The sequence below is a fragment of the Phoenix dactylifera genome, chromosome 15 (assembly GCF_009389715.1).
Source record: "Phoenix dactylifera cultivar Barhee BC4 chromosome 15, palm_55x_up_171113_PBpolish2nd_filt_p, whole genome shotgun sequence".
Classification (NCBI taxonomy): domain Eukaryota; kingdom Viridiplantae; phylum Streptophyta; class Magnoliopsida; order Arecales; family Arecaceae; genus Phoenix; species Phoenix dactylifera.
This window is the reverse complement of record NC_052406.1, coordinates 2707543-2723944: the sequence shown is the minus strand read 5'-3', so window position 1 is coordinate 2723944 and position 16402 is coordinate 2707543. Positions and strand designations below refer to the sequence as shown.

General features: G+C 41.9%; 1 protein-coding gene across 1 annotated transcript; it reads right to left on the bottom strand.

Annotated features, from left to right (window-relative positions):
- Positions 1 to 1761: 1761 nt before the first annotated feature.
- On the bottom strand, positions 1762 to 5876 carry LOC103704288 (UDP-arabinopyranose mutase 3-like). The gene is made up of 4 exons (XM_008787517.3): positions 5295 to 5876; positions 2944 to 3194; positions 2693 to 2861; positions 1762 to 2433 (listed from the first exon to the last, which is right to left on the bottom strand). The coding sequence occupies exons 1-4, from the start codon at positions 5628 to 5630 to the stop codon at positions 2077 to 2079; spliced, it is 1113 nt and encodes a 370-aa protein (XP_008785739.2). The 5' UTR covers positions 5631 to 5876; the 3' UTR covers positions 1762 to 2076.
- Positions 5877 to 16402: the final 10526 nt, after the last annotated feature.

Below are 16402 nucleotides of genomic sequence, written 5' to 3'. Positions count from 1 at the left end.
TAGCTGGGTTTTTTTTCTTTTAAATGTCACCATAAACACAAAAATCATATCTTATCCCAACTAGTCATCCAGCTACTCGTGTGAATAGGTGGAGTGGACTGAGCTTTTTCTAATAATTCGAGTACTTCATGAAATTATAACTACGGTTGGAAATAAAACTCTTGGTATATAAGGTAATGGCAATAAAAAATTTTTCCCCGAGTAGTAATAGCTATTTTTTTTCATTTTTAATATCATCATAAGCATAAACATCATATTTTATTACTGCTACAGAAAAAACCATTAAACTTTTCAGATTTAATGGCAATATAATCATCAAAAAAGTCATTTTATGGAGTTTTGAATGATTAGTTGGTTTTTGGACCCTGTAATCCATTCTCTACTTCAAACAAAATCAAACGCACTCCTACAGTTATCATTAAAAAGATATCCCCAGTCTGAAGTTTGACAAAGCCTGTCGAAAAACCACCACTCCAGTAGATTTCTGCCCAAGGAAAGTCATTCTATTCCATTCTCCGAGATGCCAACAAAGGAGGCTGCCAATTGATCCTAAGCCCAAAAGTTCTTATCATTTAATTTCACGAGAAAATTTGTTGAAAAAAATAATATACCGCAGAGTATCAACAAAAGCATATGAAGAGAATATGCACTGTGAATTATTCTAATTCTTTTTCACTTCAAATCTCACCTTGTCACACGTAGACTAAGTAATTTTAATTTTGGTGGTGCACATTCCAGTGTAGATGCCCAAGCACTAGCCCTAAAGATATGCACATCCAGACGAGTAGGACGCTGACATACTGGACCCCAATGTCTCCCTCACATCTGCTAACACTCACAGCCAAAAGTTTGCAAACACTGAAGCAGCTGATTTCTTAGCTTTGGTGAAGTCTGCAATGGTAACATCCAGACCAAATGCATTTCTCTGGGAAGTTTTAATACCAGCCATGGTTGGACAAATTTATCCTGCGATTCAGAAAGATATATGCGATACCAAAGTAAATAACCGGAAACATATTAAGATCGACAACAGTAAAATTTCACTAACTCTGAACACTCATGTCCCTTATTTGTAAAACACACTCCCAATGTTAAAAATGCAGCACAGGCGAAAGAGCGCCAACAGAATCACTTGAAAGGCACAGATTACAACAAGATTATACAGTTGTTTAATAATTGATTGGCAACAAATGCTTGTGAGACGAAAGGACCAGTTTCTGATTGTATTTACTGAGAAGAAGAGAGATTCTCCGTCCATTTGAGTTCCAGGCAATGGTCCCGTGCTTACGATAGGTTCCACACAAGATCATGTGATGTTTCATGTTCACCAAAGATCAAATCTTAGGAGTCAGATCTCAAAATCAAATGGACAGGTCTATCTTGCCGGATGTTCACTAAAGATCAAAACAGAGTCAGTTCTCAAAGTCAAATGGACAGGTCTATCTTGCTGGATGTCCGCTAAAGATCAAAACAGTTCTCAGTCGAATGAAAGCTAATACTGCAATGCAGTGCTGCCAACCTGAGGCCCTCGAGTCATGTTAACTAATGCCAAGCTGCCAGCTGTCTCCGTTAGCTTGGAAGAGGGCCACCATAGAGTTGCAGGTTACATGACAGTTGCGAAACACTGGAAAAGCAATGTGAAATTTGAATGGATGCACATTGCAGAATTGTCTTCCACAAAATATCACAATCAATAAGTTTTCCCTAAGTTAACAGTCAAAAAAAAAAAAGAACAAGGTTATGTCAGCACATCTCAAGGAATGGTAGGCCAAAGTGCAAATCCAATTCCGATATTTAAACCTGAAAAACATAAGATTCAATACAACCCGATCACATGCTATCACTTCACAACATCATGCTACCCTATAGCCAGCTCTCAGATCAAATGATCCCTTATTCTCATCTCAAAGTAAAAAAGCAGTACATTAACCTACCACCAAACAATGACTTTTAAGCCTCTGCAATGGGGTTGAGAGAATTGTCGGAAAAGTTAGAGTTCACCTACAGTAGGCTAAAAGTGTGAGGCACTAAAGAGAAGGGAGATAGTCTAAATGATATAAGTCCATGCTATCTAATCTATTTCCCCTTAGCCGGGCCATTGGGGACTTCAGCAGCTGCAGCTCCCACTTTTCCAGATGCGCTGAATTCATTCCAGGCCTCGATCCATGCAACCATGGAATCTGCTAGCTTGTTGAAGTAAGAGTCCAGCTTCCCAAGCTTTGCCTTAACCTGCTTGGAGAGCTCAATGTAGCATTTCTGAACAGTGGTGCACTCCTTCGGAAAGGTTACAGATTGGAAGAAAGGTATTATCTCTTCCTGCCAGTAGATTCCATTGTACTCCTTTTTGAGGTTCGCAAATGGATTGCTTGCCTTGCTATGCCATATATAAGGCAGGCCTGTCTTGACTCCCAATCCCAGATAATCACAGATCACCTGCAAAATCACAACATAATAGATCGGCAATGTCAGAATATGTTCCCTAGAATTAGAGGACTTCTTTTGATGATCGCTGACTACCACAAGAAGATCAAGTGCATAAAGACATGATACAATTCTTTAGGGCATTCTATATCATTGTCAGCAGTAAGAACCACTTTGTGAAATAAGAACTTGAAACCACAAAGTTATCATAATCTAGATCAGAAATAAGATACCAGCACAATGCATGAAATCAAAACTTAAAATGGCTGACCTTAGAACACCATCCTGCCCACATATCATCGTAACGGCCTATAGGCTGGCCATCACCCATGAGTCCAAAGTACATGGCAGGGCCAATCAGCTCACGATTGAAAGCCAAATTCATCCCACACATGGGAAACAAAGTTCCCTTTGGAATTGTGAGAACTGCATCCACATACCTGTTCAAAAGACAACATAGAATATGAGTTTCAAAGCAGTTTTAACTTCTACAACAATACCTCCCATGTTAGGATCTGCTACCTGGTATTTCTCTCAAGGGGCTTCACAAGCTGGGTGGGTGCATCATAGTCCGGAATGTTGAGCCAAAGGCCATGAGACACAGCAGTTGGAACACCTTCACGGAGACTGAAAGGATATCCACGAACAAAATCTGCACCTTCGCAGAAAGGATCATACAAAGTATTAAAGAAGAAAGGGGTCGAAGGGCTAAGAAGATTCTTTATATGCTGCGCAAGTGCATTGATCTCTTTGTCACTTGGATCCTTGGCAACCTATTCAAAAAAGAACAGAGAACATTTCTTAGATTAACAAAAGCTCAATCATATTCATATTAAGAATGAACTATGTAATAAAGCTCTGTTACTCTTATGTGATATCGATGAAAGAAAGCATGGTTGGGCAAAAAGTCAACTGGTTCTAGCATAAGATCATGCATCCTTTAAAATGAAGCCAATCAATTTAAAATACAAGAAAGAACATAATCAAGTCTAGAACTGGCAAAAGTAAATTATAAGAAAAATCAGCAATCTGCTAACCACAAACAAGGCATTGTATTTTACATTTTTCAATCCAAAACTATGGGCTCAAATTTTTAAGCTGCTTGTTCATTCTTCACATTGCAATCATATAAGTCAACAGCCAAAAATGAATTATAAGGGCACATCTCCAAGAAAATTACTGATGATGCTCGTATGGTTTGACATTGTACACTTACACAGATCTGCTTGTCTCACTAGCCATGGGAATATTAATATAATGATAATAACTGCTCTTACTCTATTACTGTCTAAGCATGCAAAAATCATGACTATTACTATATTATAATATCAAAGGAGGATCATTCATCATTAGTTGTTCATGTCGGAAAACATGATACAAGATGTGTAATAGTTTTGTAGAAAACCTAGCTAGAAAACCTAGTGACTAGTACATCTCTCCTGATAGCATCAAACAGAAGAGTTATAAGAATAAAGAATGTCATACAGAAAAGAAGCAATTAGAGGCCAAATCCAACAGTACGAGCAAAGTTTTCATAGACAAATAAGAAATGGATGAGGCAAGCCAAATTATGTGGATAGTAAATCTTAAAATTAAAACATGTTATGCGGGTGCCTTGCCCATTACAGGATTCTCTTAATATCATATATGAAAGACATGTCTATTTTTTTTAAAAAAAAACAAGTACTGCATTAACAATGATCTCTGAGATGTTTCTGTTTCTTGCATGCTTCAAAAATCAAAAAGAACTTGTACGTTTAACTTGTCTGTAATTCTTATACTGTATTAGATCCATCCAGATGTTGATTAATCTTTAAGTTACGAGATATACCCAAAACATAAAACGACCCACTTTCAGAATCAACCACCCTAAGTCAAAGAATCCAGGTGTCTGTATCAATAACTAAGATCCTATGACCAATACTACGACAGACTGACCGATACACAAAAATCAAAAGATATTGCAGATTGAACAAGAAGCCAAAGCTATCAATTTCAAAATAGAAAAACATAAGGGGATTAGTATTTTCCTTAAGGAAGTTGGAGATCTATGCTAATGGATAATAGCATACATTCATTACAACTCATCATGGAAACATCAGTTTCTAAACAGACAACTAAATATCCAACAAAAAACCTCCAATTTTTATAATATCAACAGGGAAGATCAACTGCAATTATCTGTGGCAAAATTGCTACACGCTCCTAAAGTTTGAACAAGGAAAATCAATACCACGTATGCGCATTACACTGAAAGGTTAAAAGAAGTGCTACAAAAACCCACTATATAATTAAACCAATAACCATGATCACAAGAATTTATTTTAAAAAGAATAGAAAAGAAACATCATCAACTTCAGAAGTCAACAAAGATGCAGAAAAATTTACCAAAAAATATGAAATACAAGAAAATATTGGATACATCAAAAGAGAAGGTATTTTAACGTTGAGCAAAATTAAAGTAACGAGCAGAGCCCATGAACACTCTAATTTTGTAATAAAACTCGCAGAACAATAAATACCTTCACAAAATACTCAGGAATAACCAATACAAGAAAACCCCAAAGAATAATTAAAAAAACACCCGTGTGAGAAATGAAAAAACGATTTTTAAAAGCAAAATGAAATTTTTGATCTACAGAACACAAAAGCAACCTCATATTTCCCCAAACTTGAGCAAACAAAAGCATTCCTCCCCGCCACATACCAATCCAATTCATCAATAGTATTCCCTCGGAAAAAAAAGGAAAAATGATAACACCTTTCTCCCAAAACCCCAAACCCAAGATCCAAACCAAAACCGAGAACCAAGAAACAAGCAACAGGGGAAGGGAAGGGAAGGGAAGGGAAGGGTTCATCAATTCATCACTCACGAAGCAATCGTCGTCTATGGTGAAGATGTACTTCTTCCTGGAGACGAGGAAGCCAAAGCAGCGGCAGGCGGAGTCCTTGAAGGAGATGCAATTGGCCTTGGGGCCGAGGATGCGGTTGATGTCATTCCGGTTGTAGAGCTCGTAGTCGAAGCCCTCGGGGACCCTGATCGTCTTGGAGGGGTCCCCGTCCTGGACGATGATGAGGTGGTAAGGCTGGAAGAAGGGGCGCCACATCTCGAGGAAGTCCAGGTTCCGGATCGTCGGAATCACGATGTCGAGCTCGTCCTTCAGCAATGGAGTGCTCGGCACCGCGCCGTAGCTCCCGCTGCCCGCCATTGCTCTCCAAAGATCGAAGCTTTTCCGAGATCGAGAGAGAGAGAGAGAGCGATCGAGGGGGAGGGAGAGAGAGCAGAGGAGTCTAAAGGGGCGAGGAAAACGAGAAGAGGGAGTCGGGGAATAAAACGGAGAAGGGAGCACGTGTCTGGCACCTGGATTGGGGGCCGGCGGGGTGGGGTATGGTTGGCGAGCGGCGACGCGGTTTTCTTTTGCTGGTCTACGGGGGGTTGGACGGCCGGGCCGTCCGGACCGACAAGGTCTCTTCCATCTAGAGAAACGAATGGTAAAGGGCGGAGGAAATGCTTTCTATTGAAGTGGAGGAGGGGTTGGCAGATGAGGAGATGGGGGAGCTTAGGTCACTCCTAGTCCTGCATGATTCCCTCTTGAGATAGCAGAAGATCTTTTAGAGATAGAAATTGAGGGTACAGTGGATCTAGAAGAAGAACCGGAACACTAAATTTTTTCACCAGGCGACAGTGATCAGGAAGCATCGGAACAAGATCAGGACGATCAGGGATGAGGATGGGCAGCTAGTGGAGGACCCAGAAATGATTCAGAGGGTGTTGGAGGGCTTTTTCAGGGCCAGATGGGCTGAGCAGACGGGCACCGGGCTTCAGAGGGTATTGTGTCACCACTGATACGGGTGGCGGAGGAGGATACAGCAGCATTGATTAGGCCGGTATTGGAGAGGGAGATTTAGGAGGTGATGTGGTCCCTTGAGGGAGACAAGGCGCCGGGTCCGGACGGCTTTCCACCGTTATTCTTTCGGAGGTACTGGATAATTGGTGGACAGAGTGTGATGAATGCCATACAGCAGTATTTCAGCACAACCGTGATGTCTACAGATTGGCAGAGGACCCTAGTCACCCTGATACCGAAGCGACAAGATGTTTCTGAGCCTAGTCACTTTCGCCCAATCAGTCTATGTACTATCCTGTACAAGGCGACGGTGAAGTTACTAGCCTTGAGATTGAGGGATATTCTACCGAGACTGATCAGTCCAAAGCAGGGGGTTTTTGTGGGAGGGTGGAGTATTACAGATAATGTCCTTATTGCCCAGGAGTTTATGTTTGATCTTGGTAGGGCCTCGAGTAGGAGGAGTTTGATGGGAATCAAGCTTGACATGGAGAGGGCCTATGGTAGGATGAGATGGGATTTTGTGCAGCAGTCTTTGCAGGGGTTTGGCTTTCCTGAGGTATGGATCAGATGGGTTATGGGATGTATCAGAGCCCCCTCCTTCGCTATCCTGGTAAATGGAACGCCATCACGGTATTTTGTGTCTTCTGGTGGATTGCGTCAAGGCTACCCCCTCTCTCCATTACTGTTTATTATATGCGCAGATGCACTTTCTCGGGCCCTTCGGCATGCAGTGATCTCCTAGGAGCTGGAGGTTTATAGGCCAATGCTGGAGGCCACACCGATTTCTCATCTGCTATTCGCCGATGATTGTCTCTTGTTAGCCCCGACGACTAGGCAGGCTGCATGGATTATTTGGAGGATTCTTCGAGACTATTGTTCTATGTCTGGTCAATGGGTCAACTTATCTAAGTCAGCAATTCGTTTCAGCCCGAAGATCAAACTAGCTGTGAAGACCTCCATATTGGAGATTCTGGGAGTGGGAGAGCAAGAGGGCATGTTGAGGTATTTGGGAGTGCCGCTATCCGGTCAGCGTCTACGCAGCAGCGATTGCTCTTCCCTCGAGATCAGTATCAGACACAGGCTGGAGGGTTGGCAGATACATTCACTCTCCATGATGGGCACGATTACTCTGGTATGGTCAGTTCTTTCCTCGATCCCTGTCTACCTACTATCTAACTCCCTTATCCTAGTAGCGACAGTGAGGAAAATGGAGCAGATCTGTAGGAACTTTATTTGGGGGAGGAACAGAGGCAGGGGGGCATCCCTCTTATGGCATGAGAGGTTGTATGTCAGCCAACGAGATATGGTGGTTTGAGGGTGCAGTCCTTGGTGGCGAGACGGGAGGTCCTAGCAGCACGGCACGCCGCTAGAGTTGTGTTGGAGCCTAGTGGCATGTGGTCCTCACTGATGAGGGCCAAGTATGGCGTCCTAGTGCCTGGGGCCTGTTGTGAGATACGGGGCTGAAGTCGGCAGCCCTCGCCGACTTCAGCCCCGATTCGATTCGGGAGGAACCGGAACAGAGGATCGCGATTGCGATCCTCTCCGGCTCCTCTGGGGGACAAACGGGGCAAGGGCGCCGCGGGTATCCCACGGCACCCCTCCCAGTCCATCCGCGGCCAATTCACGGCCACGGATCTCGCTTGACCGCCGCGAAAATCGCGGCAGAGGGCCGTTACAATGGGGCGTTAAAACCCCATCTTTCCTTCCCCTAGGGCCACCGCCGAGCTCCCTCTTCTTCCTCTCCTCCCTCCTCCCTCTCCTTCCTCTGCCCTTGCCTCCCAAGTGGCTGGCGTGCCGCCGGATCCACCACCATCACCACCCGTGCCTTCCCCTATTTTGGAGATTCGCATCCCTTGGTTCCGAGCGCCGCCACCACCGCTTGACCGCCAGATCGAGCCTCCCCCGGCCGAGATCCGTCACTTCCGTCGACTGCCGGTAAGCCCTCTTCCCTTTATGCTCTCCGATCTTAGCCGATGCATACTTTCCTCCCTTGGTTTTGGCCCCATGAACTGAGACCATTCTCGATTGTTTCTTCACGCCGGGAGCCGCAGCGGCCGCCGGCCGCCACCATGATCGGCTGGCCATCGATCGGGCGACCGCCCCCAGCCGCCTAGGCCGGCCACCCAGGCCGACCACCCCGCCGTTTCCCCCTTCCTCTCTCGGTTTCCATCTCCCCTGTCCATGGGGAGTTTGGGGGAAGAAGGAGGCCCATCACGGGCCAAACTGGGCCCATTGGGCCCTGTCCATTTCAGGCCCAACTTGGGCCCAGTCCAGCCCGGTTAGGCCCAGTTGGGCCATACCCTATATGGGCCCAATTTGGGTCTATTTGAAATCCGAACCCGAAATCCAGTTCAACGTCGAACCCGAACCCGAACCCGAAACCCAATAGTATTATTTTTGGATTTTCGCTTAGCTCTGAAATTTACAAAGAAATTAATTAAATGTTAACAGGTGAACCTGATCTGCCTGCCTGAAGTAGGAATTAAGCGAGAAGAGGTAAGTAACTTAATGCTTCAAAGTGTATTTTTCTAAATTATTTGGTAAAATAATTATTACTGGATTAAATTTTGAAATATGTTTTGTATTTAGTAAAATGGGTCTGACATGTTAAATTTTATTTGAAAATCATGTTATATGCTCTGAAATCCATGAAATATGACTGTACAATTTATGAAATCTATTTATATATATATGCATTCTCAGCATGGCTATGATCTGTTCTGCTCTGTTCTGGCCCCGCCAATGGGGATTATACGTTGGACCTGTTGACTTGTAATCTGTGAGGAACCGGTTTCGACACCGCACCACTGGTAATTAGAATAGTGATTTCTAGACACCGTTTCCACCGGTGACTAACAATAGTAGTTTTTGGCACTCTGTGCAACCCATGCCACTGGGTTACGTGGCCGTAGCCTATCATGTTGAGATTCTGATATCATATTTTGCAAAAATGATAATAAATTTTGAAAACAGTAAAACGATGTTATTTATGATTTATTCCAGTCATCATCCTGTATTTTGATCTGATATGCTCTGACCCCACTTTAGGGTATTTTGTTGCTTACTGGGCTAGTGTAGCTCATTATTTTATTTTTTCTATTTTTTTAAGATCCAGAGGCTTGATCGCACGGGATTGGGAAGTGCGTTAGATTTTTCGATGATTTTTCAGTTATTGGCATTTAGTTAGTTTAGTTTGGACATTTGAATTATGTTAGCAAATGTTTTTTTGAAACTCTGTAAGACTGCTTTTGAACAATTTAAATAATTATGTCATCTTTAAATATTTGTGATTGCTTTGATATGATCTGCTGCCTTGCACGCCTGCGCAGCCCGCATGTCGCGCCTCGGGCTCGGGGCATGACACCTGTGCTGGACGTCGTCATTCACCGGTCTGGAGGGAGATTTGTGCTAGAGCAAGGTTGGTGTTTCCTACGATTAGATGGGTCCTTGGTGATGGTCGGTCCATTGATACGTTGGAGGATTGCTGGGTGACGGAGCAGCCTATCAGTAGATTACCGGTTATGGAGGATACATCGAGTTTAGCATGCCTCAGGGTCAGAGATCTGATGGAGCTCGGGGGCGATCGCTGGAGGGTGGAGTTGATCAAAAAGACTTTTGGGGAGCAGTTGGCAGAGATGATCCTAGCCCTACCTGACCCTTTCCGGGAGGGGCCGGATAGACTAGTCTAGATGCCGTCAGGGCGATCACAGGTGCGAGCTAGGGATATTCACACGTTCTTGAGCCGAGAGCCAGCCCGACAGATAGAGAGAGGATGGATTTGGAAGATGTGGATTCACCCGCGTGTGGCGCTCTTCATTTGGAAGGTGGCATGGGGCTGCCTACCGAACAGGAGCTTGCTAGTACGGCGAGGTATGAGGATCACTCAGTGTTGTGAGAAGTGTACGGAGATCGAGGAGACAATTGATCATATTCTTTTGCAATGTCCCAGAGCTAGGGAGATTTGGCGCCTATCACCATCCTTATTACCCCATTTAGTCGAGTCGACACAGGATTTGATTCATTGGATGAGGGTTCCCATGAGGAGGCCTAGCACTGTTGTGGCCGGTATTTGCTGGGTATATTTGGCTTATTCTATTTGGTTGGACATGAATGCTGGCCTTTTTGAGGGCAGGCGGTTACCTCCGCGGAGGGTGGTGGACAGAGCCATGCTTTATGCGAGGGAGGTTGCTACAGCTGCCATTAGTTTCTCTTCTAAGATGGCAAGGGACACCTGGGGTACTCTTTCCGCTGTCACAGCGCCCAAGTTTGCCCTAGTATCTTGGGTACCCCCACCCCTTGGTCATCTCAAAGTGAACTTTGATGGTAATATGTCGGTGGACGGGGTGTCAGGAGGAGTTGGCTTTGTCATCAGAGACCATCTGGGTAGGTTGATTGCAGCTGGTGGGCGTCGTACACCGGGACTTACAGCAGTTGGGGCAGAGTTGCAGGCAGCCTGAGAGGGTATATCCTATGCGAGGCGAGTACTTCGTGCTGAGCATATATGTCTTGAGGGAGATTCCTCTGTGGTGATCGATTGGATTCGGGGAGTGGATAGATATAGTGATGGTCATCCTCTCATTTGTGAGATTCGGCGATTGGCTCAGGAGCCGAGCGATTTTCAGGTTTCACATGTTTTTCGGGACGCGAACAGTGTAGCAGACTGGGTTGCCTTATTTGTTGCCCGGCACTCCGGAGAGATCATATGGACATCTGTAGGAGATATTCCTCCCACCTTTTACTTTTTGCTTTCTTTTGATATGGCTGGATGTACTCAAGTTAGAGCTATGTGAAATGCCGTTTTCACTAAAAAAAAACTAATTAATATCTGCCATGCATTAAGTGCCATTATATAAACCTCATCTTGATTGAAGATTTTGTGCCTGCTCTTTTATTTCAATTATTTTATATTTAGGCAAAACTATATACATAAATTGATAAAATTATGTGCAAAATATTAACTTAACTATTGTATTGATTGCACATAAAATACTGATGGTGAAAGAAAAATTCTCAGTTAAATTTTTTATTTTTTTTGATATTTTGTATAATTATTGCTGAAATCTACTATACATATACTGTATTAGAAGACGATAATTTTAAATTTTATCATATTCTACTTTAGGTTCTGTTAACATTTTAGATAAAAAGTTTTAAAATTTTTGCCAAAATTATCGATATTTTAAATAAAGAAGAAAATTAGCAAGCTAACAAAAAAAAAATTATTTTAACTAAAGAGCATGTATTTTTCCTCTCAATTATCTTAAGTGGGTGATGTGAGATTGTTTAGTGCGCTGCCTATTTCATGCACTGACTACTTCATTAAATTTCTATAATAAATATATACTATAATATTTTAGTTAGAATTATATATTATTTTAAAATTTTGAAGAAAATTTATTCTTGACAATATTATGCTAATCTTAATGCTCGTTATGCATTAATTGATTCTTTTTTATCTTTTGTTACCTTATCTCATTTATATAGTTAGATAATAAAGAGTATATATGCATAGGCATCTAGATTTTATATATAAAACATGCAAAGTCCCATCGTAAAAACAGAGCATGGCGGACTTCAATACACGGGGCGGACTTTTGGAGGAAACGGTAGTGTGCGTTCACTCCTTTCCATCTCACCGGAGCAGGCTGGATCTAGGGTCGTACAAGGACGATATCCCTAACACGACTCCACGGCGGCCAGGAAACGGCCTCTCAACCGTTAGATGTTTTAAATTAGAATCTGAACCGTCCGTGGCGGCTCGGGGGCTCGGATCACGCGGGCCGCGTGAGAAGCCGCTAATCGCGGCGTGGCGGAATACGATATTCCGTTCCGCCTGCCGGCAAGCGGAGAATAAGAGCGGTAAGTTCACCGTCACGGTGAAAAATTGCATGAGCTGTGGTTCCCTGGAAGCTGACTCGTCGGCCGGCCGGTCTGACATGGACCGGACTTTGGATGGGTTCAGAACAAGTCCTGGAAAGTGGGGATTTCTTATTCTTTTAGGTGAAGATCTTCCATGGAAGGATCGTGGGAGAATTGAGACTAGTTTGTTCTACTTTCTTGACTCGTGTTTCGTGATTAACTTGTATTGCTAGCTCAAATATGGTTCCTGACTTCCAAGGCAGAAGCACGGCATGTTCTTGACTTAAAAAGTGTTTCCTTATTACCTCAACAGTCTAATTTCTTGGAGAAAAGTGTCTGCAGTTTGGACTTTAGGTCTTGGTAGGTTTTTTTTATCAGAAGTTCTATCCTAATTACAGAAAGGATCTATCATAAGCTTGAGTAGTAGAAAGCCAAATATTCTTGTGCATTTAACACAATGAGAGGGGGAGTAATGAAAAGATTTTACAAATTGGTCTTGCTGCAAATACTTATGGTTCCATTGGAGAGCTGTTCAGCTATCTGATTCCCTGGAGATTTTGCAGGAGTTCTTAAGACACACTCCATCTGGAAGCAGACTTCATTAAAATGGCAGTGAGCTGTTAGGGAGAGGAAAGGAGCCATTAGTGAGAGATGGAGCTCATGTGAGTGTTCCTAAAGTATGAATTAGGTGTGATCAAAAGGTTGGTCTCACTCCAAGAACGTTTGTCCCCATGCAAGGCGTGAAGAATTAAGATGATGGGAGCATAGCCGAGGCTACGATATCGGAGCATGGAAAGAGGCCGGCAGAATAAATAAATAAATAAATAAATAAATAAATATATAGTACTTTGTGTGCATCATCAAATGTGTGGCTTTGGACAGAGAAAAAAAAATTAGAAGAGAATAAGCACAGCTCAGCTCTGGAGTGTGGAGGTTGAAAACGAGTAACAACACGTCGACTTGGATCCTTTTCTGCTGTTATAAGTTGATGTATTAATAAAGGTGAAGAATGATTTTTTTGGAGCTTGGCTTTCTGATGCTTTGGGTTCAATTTCATGGTTTCTAAGTTGTCAAGAACGGCAAGATAGGGCTAAGGTTGAATTGGATTGGGTTGTTTTTAATGTAATCTTTGTGGATTTTGTCTAATCTTAGCAGATCTTTAGATAACAATGAAACTATAGTTCATGTTCTTGGCAGCGCCAGTTTGTGTTATATGAACTCAATGAAAAAAGTACATTTCTTCACAAAAGAGGAAAAAGGAAATATAATGTCAATAATTAGAATCAACATAACTCCATGATAGTAAAACTCGTTTTATGTTTAGTAATATTACGTCAGGTAGGAATAATAACAAAATAAGAAGAAAAAAAAAGAATAAGAACATAATATTTATATGGTTCATTCTGTTGACCTATGTCCATGGGCAGATACTTAATCAAACAACATCTCAAATATTTGTTCAATATATACACACACACATAATCCTATAATTATTTTCTTCTATTAGCATAATTGATACTATTTATTTTGTACTAACTTGTTGTATAGATTAAAGACTACCAAAATATATAATTTTAGTTTCTAAGCATTTTATTGTAGTAGAGATCATATTCAATTATTTGGATCTTCAATTTCAATAGTATATCGTTGATTTTAAAATCACTAACTCTATTTTCAAATAATTAATATAAAGTATATAGTCGAATTTATATACGATAATTATAAAATAATAGTTAATATGCATAAATTGTTTATATAAATAAGTTTCTAGCTTAGCTGAATTGGGCCCGAGCGAACCAAGCTTAGTTCTAGCTCTGCTCATGTACTAATCATGCAAGCTAAATTTGACTCAGATTTTCAATTGAAAAGAGCTAACGAGCAAGCATCTCTCAAATTCAACAGTCCTAGTTACTAGCAAGTAGCAAGGAGTGCCTTCAAGATGGACTGAGACAAGGCTGTGGAAAGCTCATTGGGACCATGACATTGGGATTAGGTGGACTATTGCCTTATTTTGGCTTTATTGAAGAAAAACTTGTTCAACGGAAAGTTACCAACCAGAAAGTTTGTGCTTTATTTTTTCAAGCCAAACCCATATTTCATCTTTGACTTCTAGCCAATCCAAGATCCATTAAGGCCTATATGTAGCAGAGGCAATATATCGGATCGGCTTAGGTTTCGATCGAAAATTTTTGATATTAACCTATTTATTTATTTTATATAAACCTATACCCGCATATTAACCTATTTAAATTTCCATTCATCAATCCTACATACAACTGAAAAAAAAAAATCATCATACTCAAAGATCGCAAATAAAAAAAAAAATCAAATTTAACTTCAAATATATTATTACAATTACAATAAACTTAAAAATTTAGGATATGTGATAGTTATTAAATAATTAAAAATAAAATTTGCTTAAAATACAATCTCATATCCTCAGACCCCATGGCCCATCCTATCAATAGACAGTACCTGAGAATTCTGCTGTACTCTGTGGTGCTATGGTTATTGATCCTGCGATTCTTCATAAACTTTTTTTTTTTTTTTTTTGAAAAGGTAAACTAAATCATATTTAAAAAATTAGAAACTTGACCTGGCAAGTTTGTCAGGTCCTGGGGACTGAACCGAAACCTATCTTTTTATAACTGAGTTGATTTTGGGTCAACCAGGAACCAACCTAAGTACAAAAAGGCCCCATGTAAGCCTGGGTTCATGGTGGTTGGCGGGTCTAGGTCAGATTTTGCGACCCCTACCTATATGTGATCTGACCATGAGCTTATTAGTGTCAGTGACAAAGGGTCATGCGAGGCAGTATATTGGGCCCTGATTGGGTTTCAGGTTTCCAAGGCTGAGTTCAAGGTTCAAAGATTGGGTGATGGGATGCTCAGATGGTGATGAGCACATTGACATGAACTAGCCAAGTTCAGTGCATGGGTAGAAGCTAAACATGGATGGGCTGCATGCAGAGGCAGCAAAACACATTTGGGTCTTAATACTATGAATTATGAGCTAAATTTCAAGATTTTAGTTACAAAAAACAAAATGAATAATTGAGATAGTAAGTGATGAAATCAATATGCTGGATCAACCCAATTTCATTGTGCTTATTCATTTACAAGAGAATTCATATCCATATTATAATGGCTGGATTTTTATTACCTTTTATAAATGGGATCCTTTGGTTCACCAATCTATTTTTCATTTATCACATTTAGTTTATTTGGAAATTATCAACCTCCCCCCTTTTTCTTTTGTCAAGTTGGGTAATTCACACTGTTCTAGCACGACTACAACCAAAAAAGTTAAAAAGCAATATATCCCAAAATTAACAACACTTTTAATGGATCACAGGTTAATGGCTTCAGTCCTCGCATAAATTTTGGGTCACTTCAAGTTTGATAGGTCTTCTTAGCCTATGGCTGGCTGGTTTCTATAGACAAAAAATGTAATAACCCAAATTTTGGGCTCGTGGGCCGGCCCGAAGTGACCGAGCCCAGCCCGAGAAACAAGGGCTAATGGGTTGCCTGAGAAGAATAAGCCCATTAGCCAGAGCATACTCTGTTGTAGTAGGAGAAAGAGAAGAAGACTCCAAACCAGAGTCTTTTTTCTCTTCCAATTTTGGCAGGATCGAAGAACATCTGAGTTCATCTAGAACTCGGGGGCTTCATCTATTTAACCCTCCTCCTCTGCTGAATTTTATCACCAATCTCTCAAGATATAGCTGTGAATCCTAAGCTTCTCCAAATCTCCTCATTGGTTCCTTGTTGGAAATGCCGCCGAAACTCCGTCGGACTGAGGTAATGGGTCAAGCTTCTTCTTCCTCTTGGTTTTTCAGCTTCATCGTTGTCGCCACTGCTTGATCTAGGGCCGACGAGCTGCTGGAATGCATAGAACAGGGTAGTCCCTGTTTCACCTTCTTCTTCCTCCAAGCTTAGCCACCGCCAACTGCTAGTTTGGCCGGGGCTATGGCCATCAACGAGTGGGGGTTGGGCCGCCATGGTTACCCCCTTGGACCTATAGAGAAAAGGGGGAAAAGGAAAGGAGAAGGGGAGGACGAGCCTCCCCATTCGTGAAGAGAGGAGAGAGAGGATTTCTCTCTCTTCTCCCCTCTTCTCTCTTTCTCTCTCCTCTCTTTATTTTTTCGCTCCAATTTCTCTCTCTTTCTTCTTCCTCTTTCTCTCTCTCTTGGTGTCTTTTTCTCTTTAGTTGACTCAGGTAGGTGGTGACAGGGACTCGGAGGACCGTGTGATGGACTCCTAGAGGATGTCGGT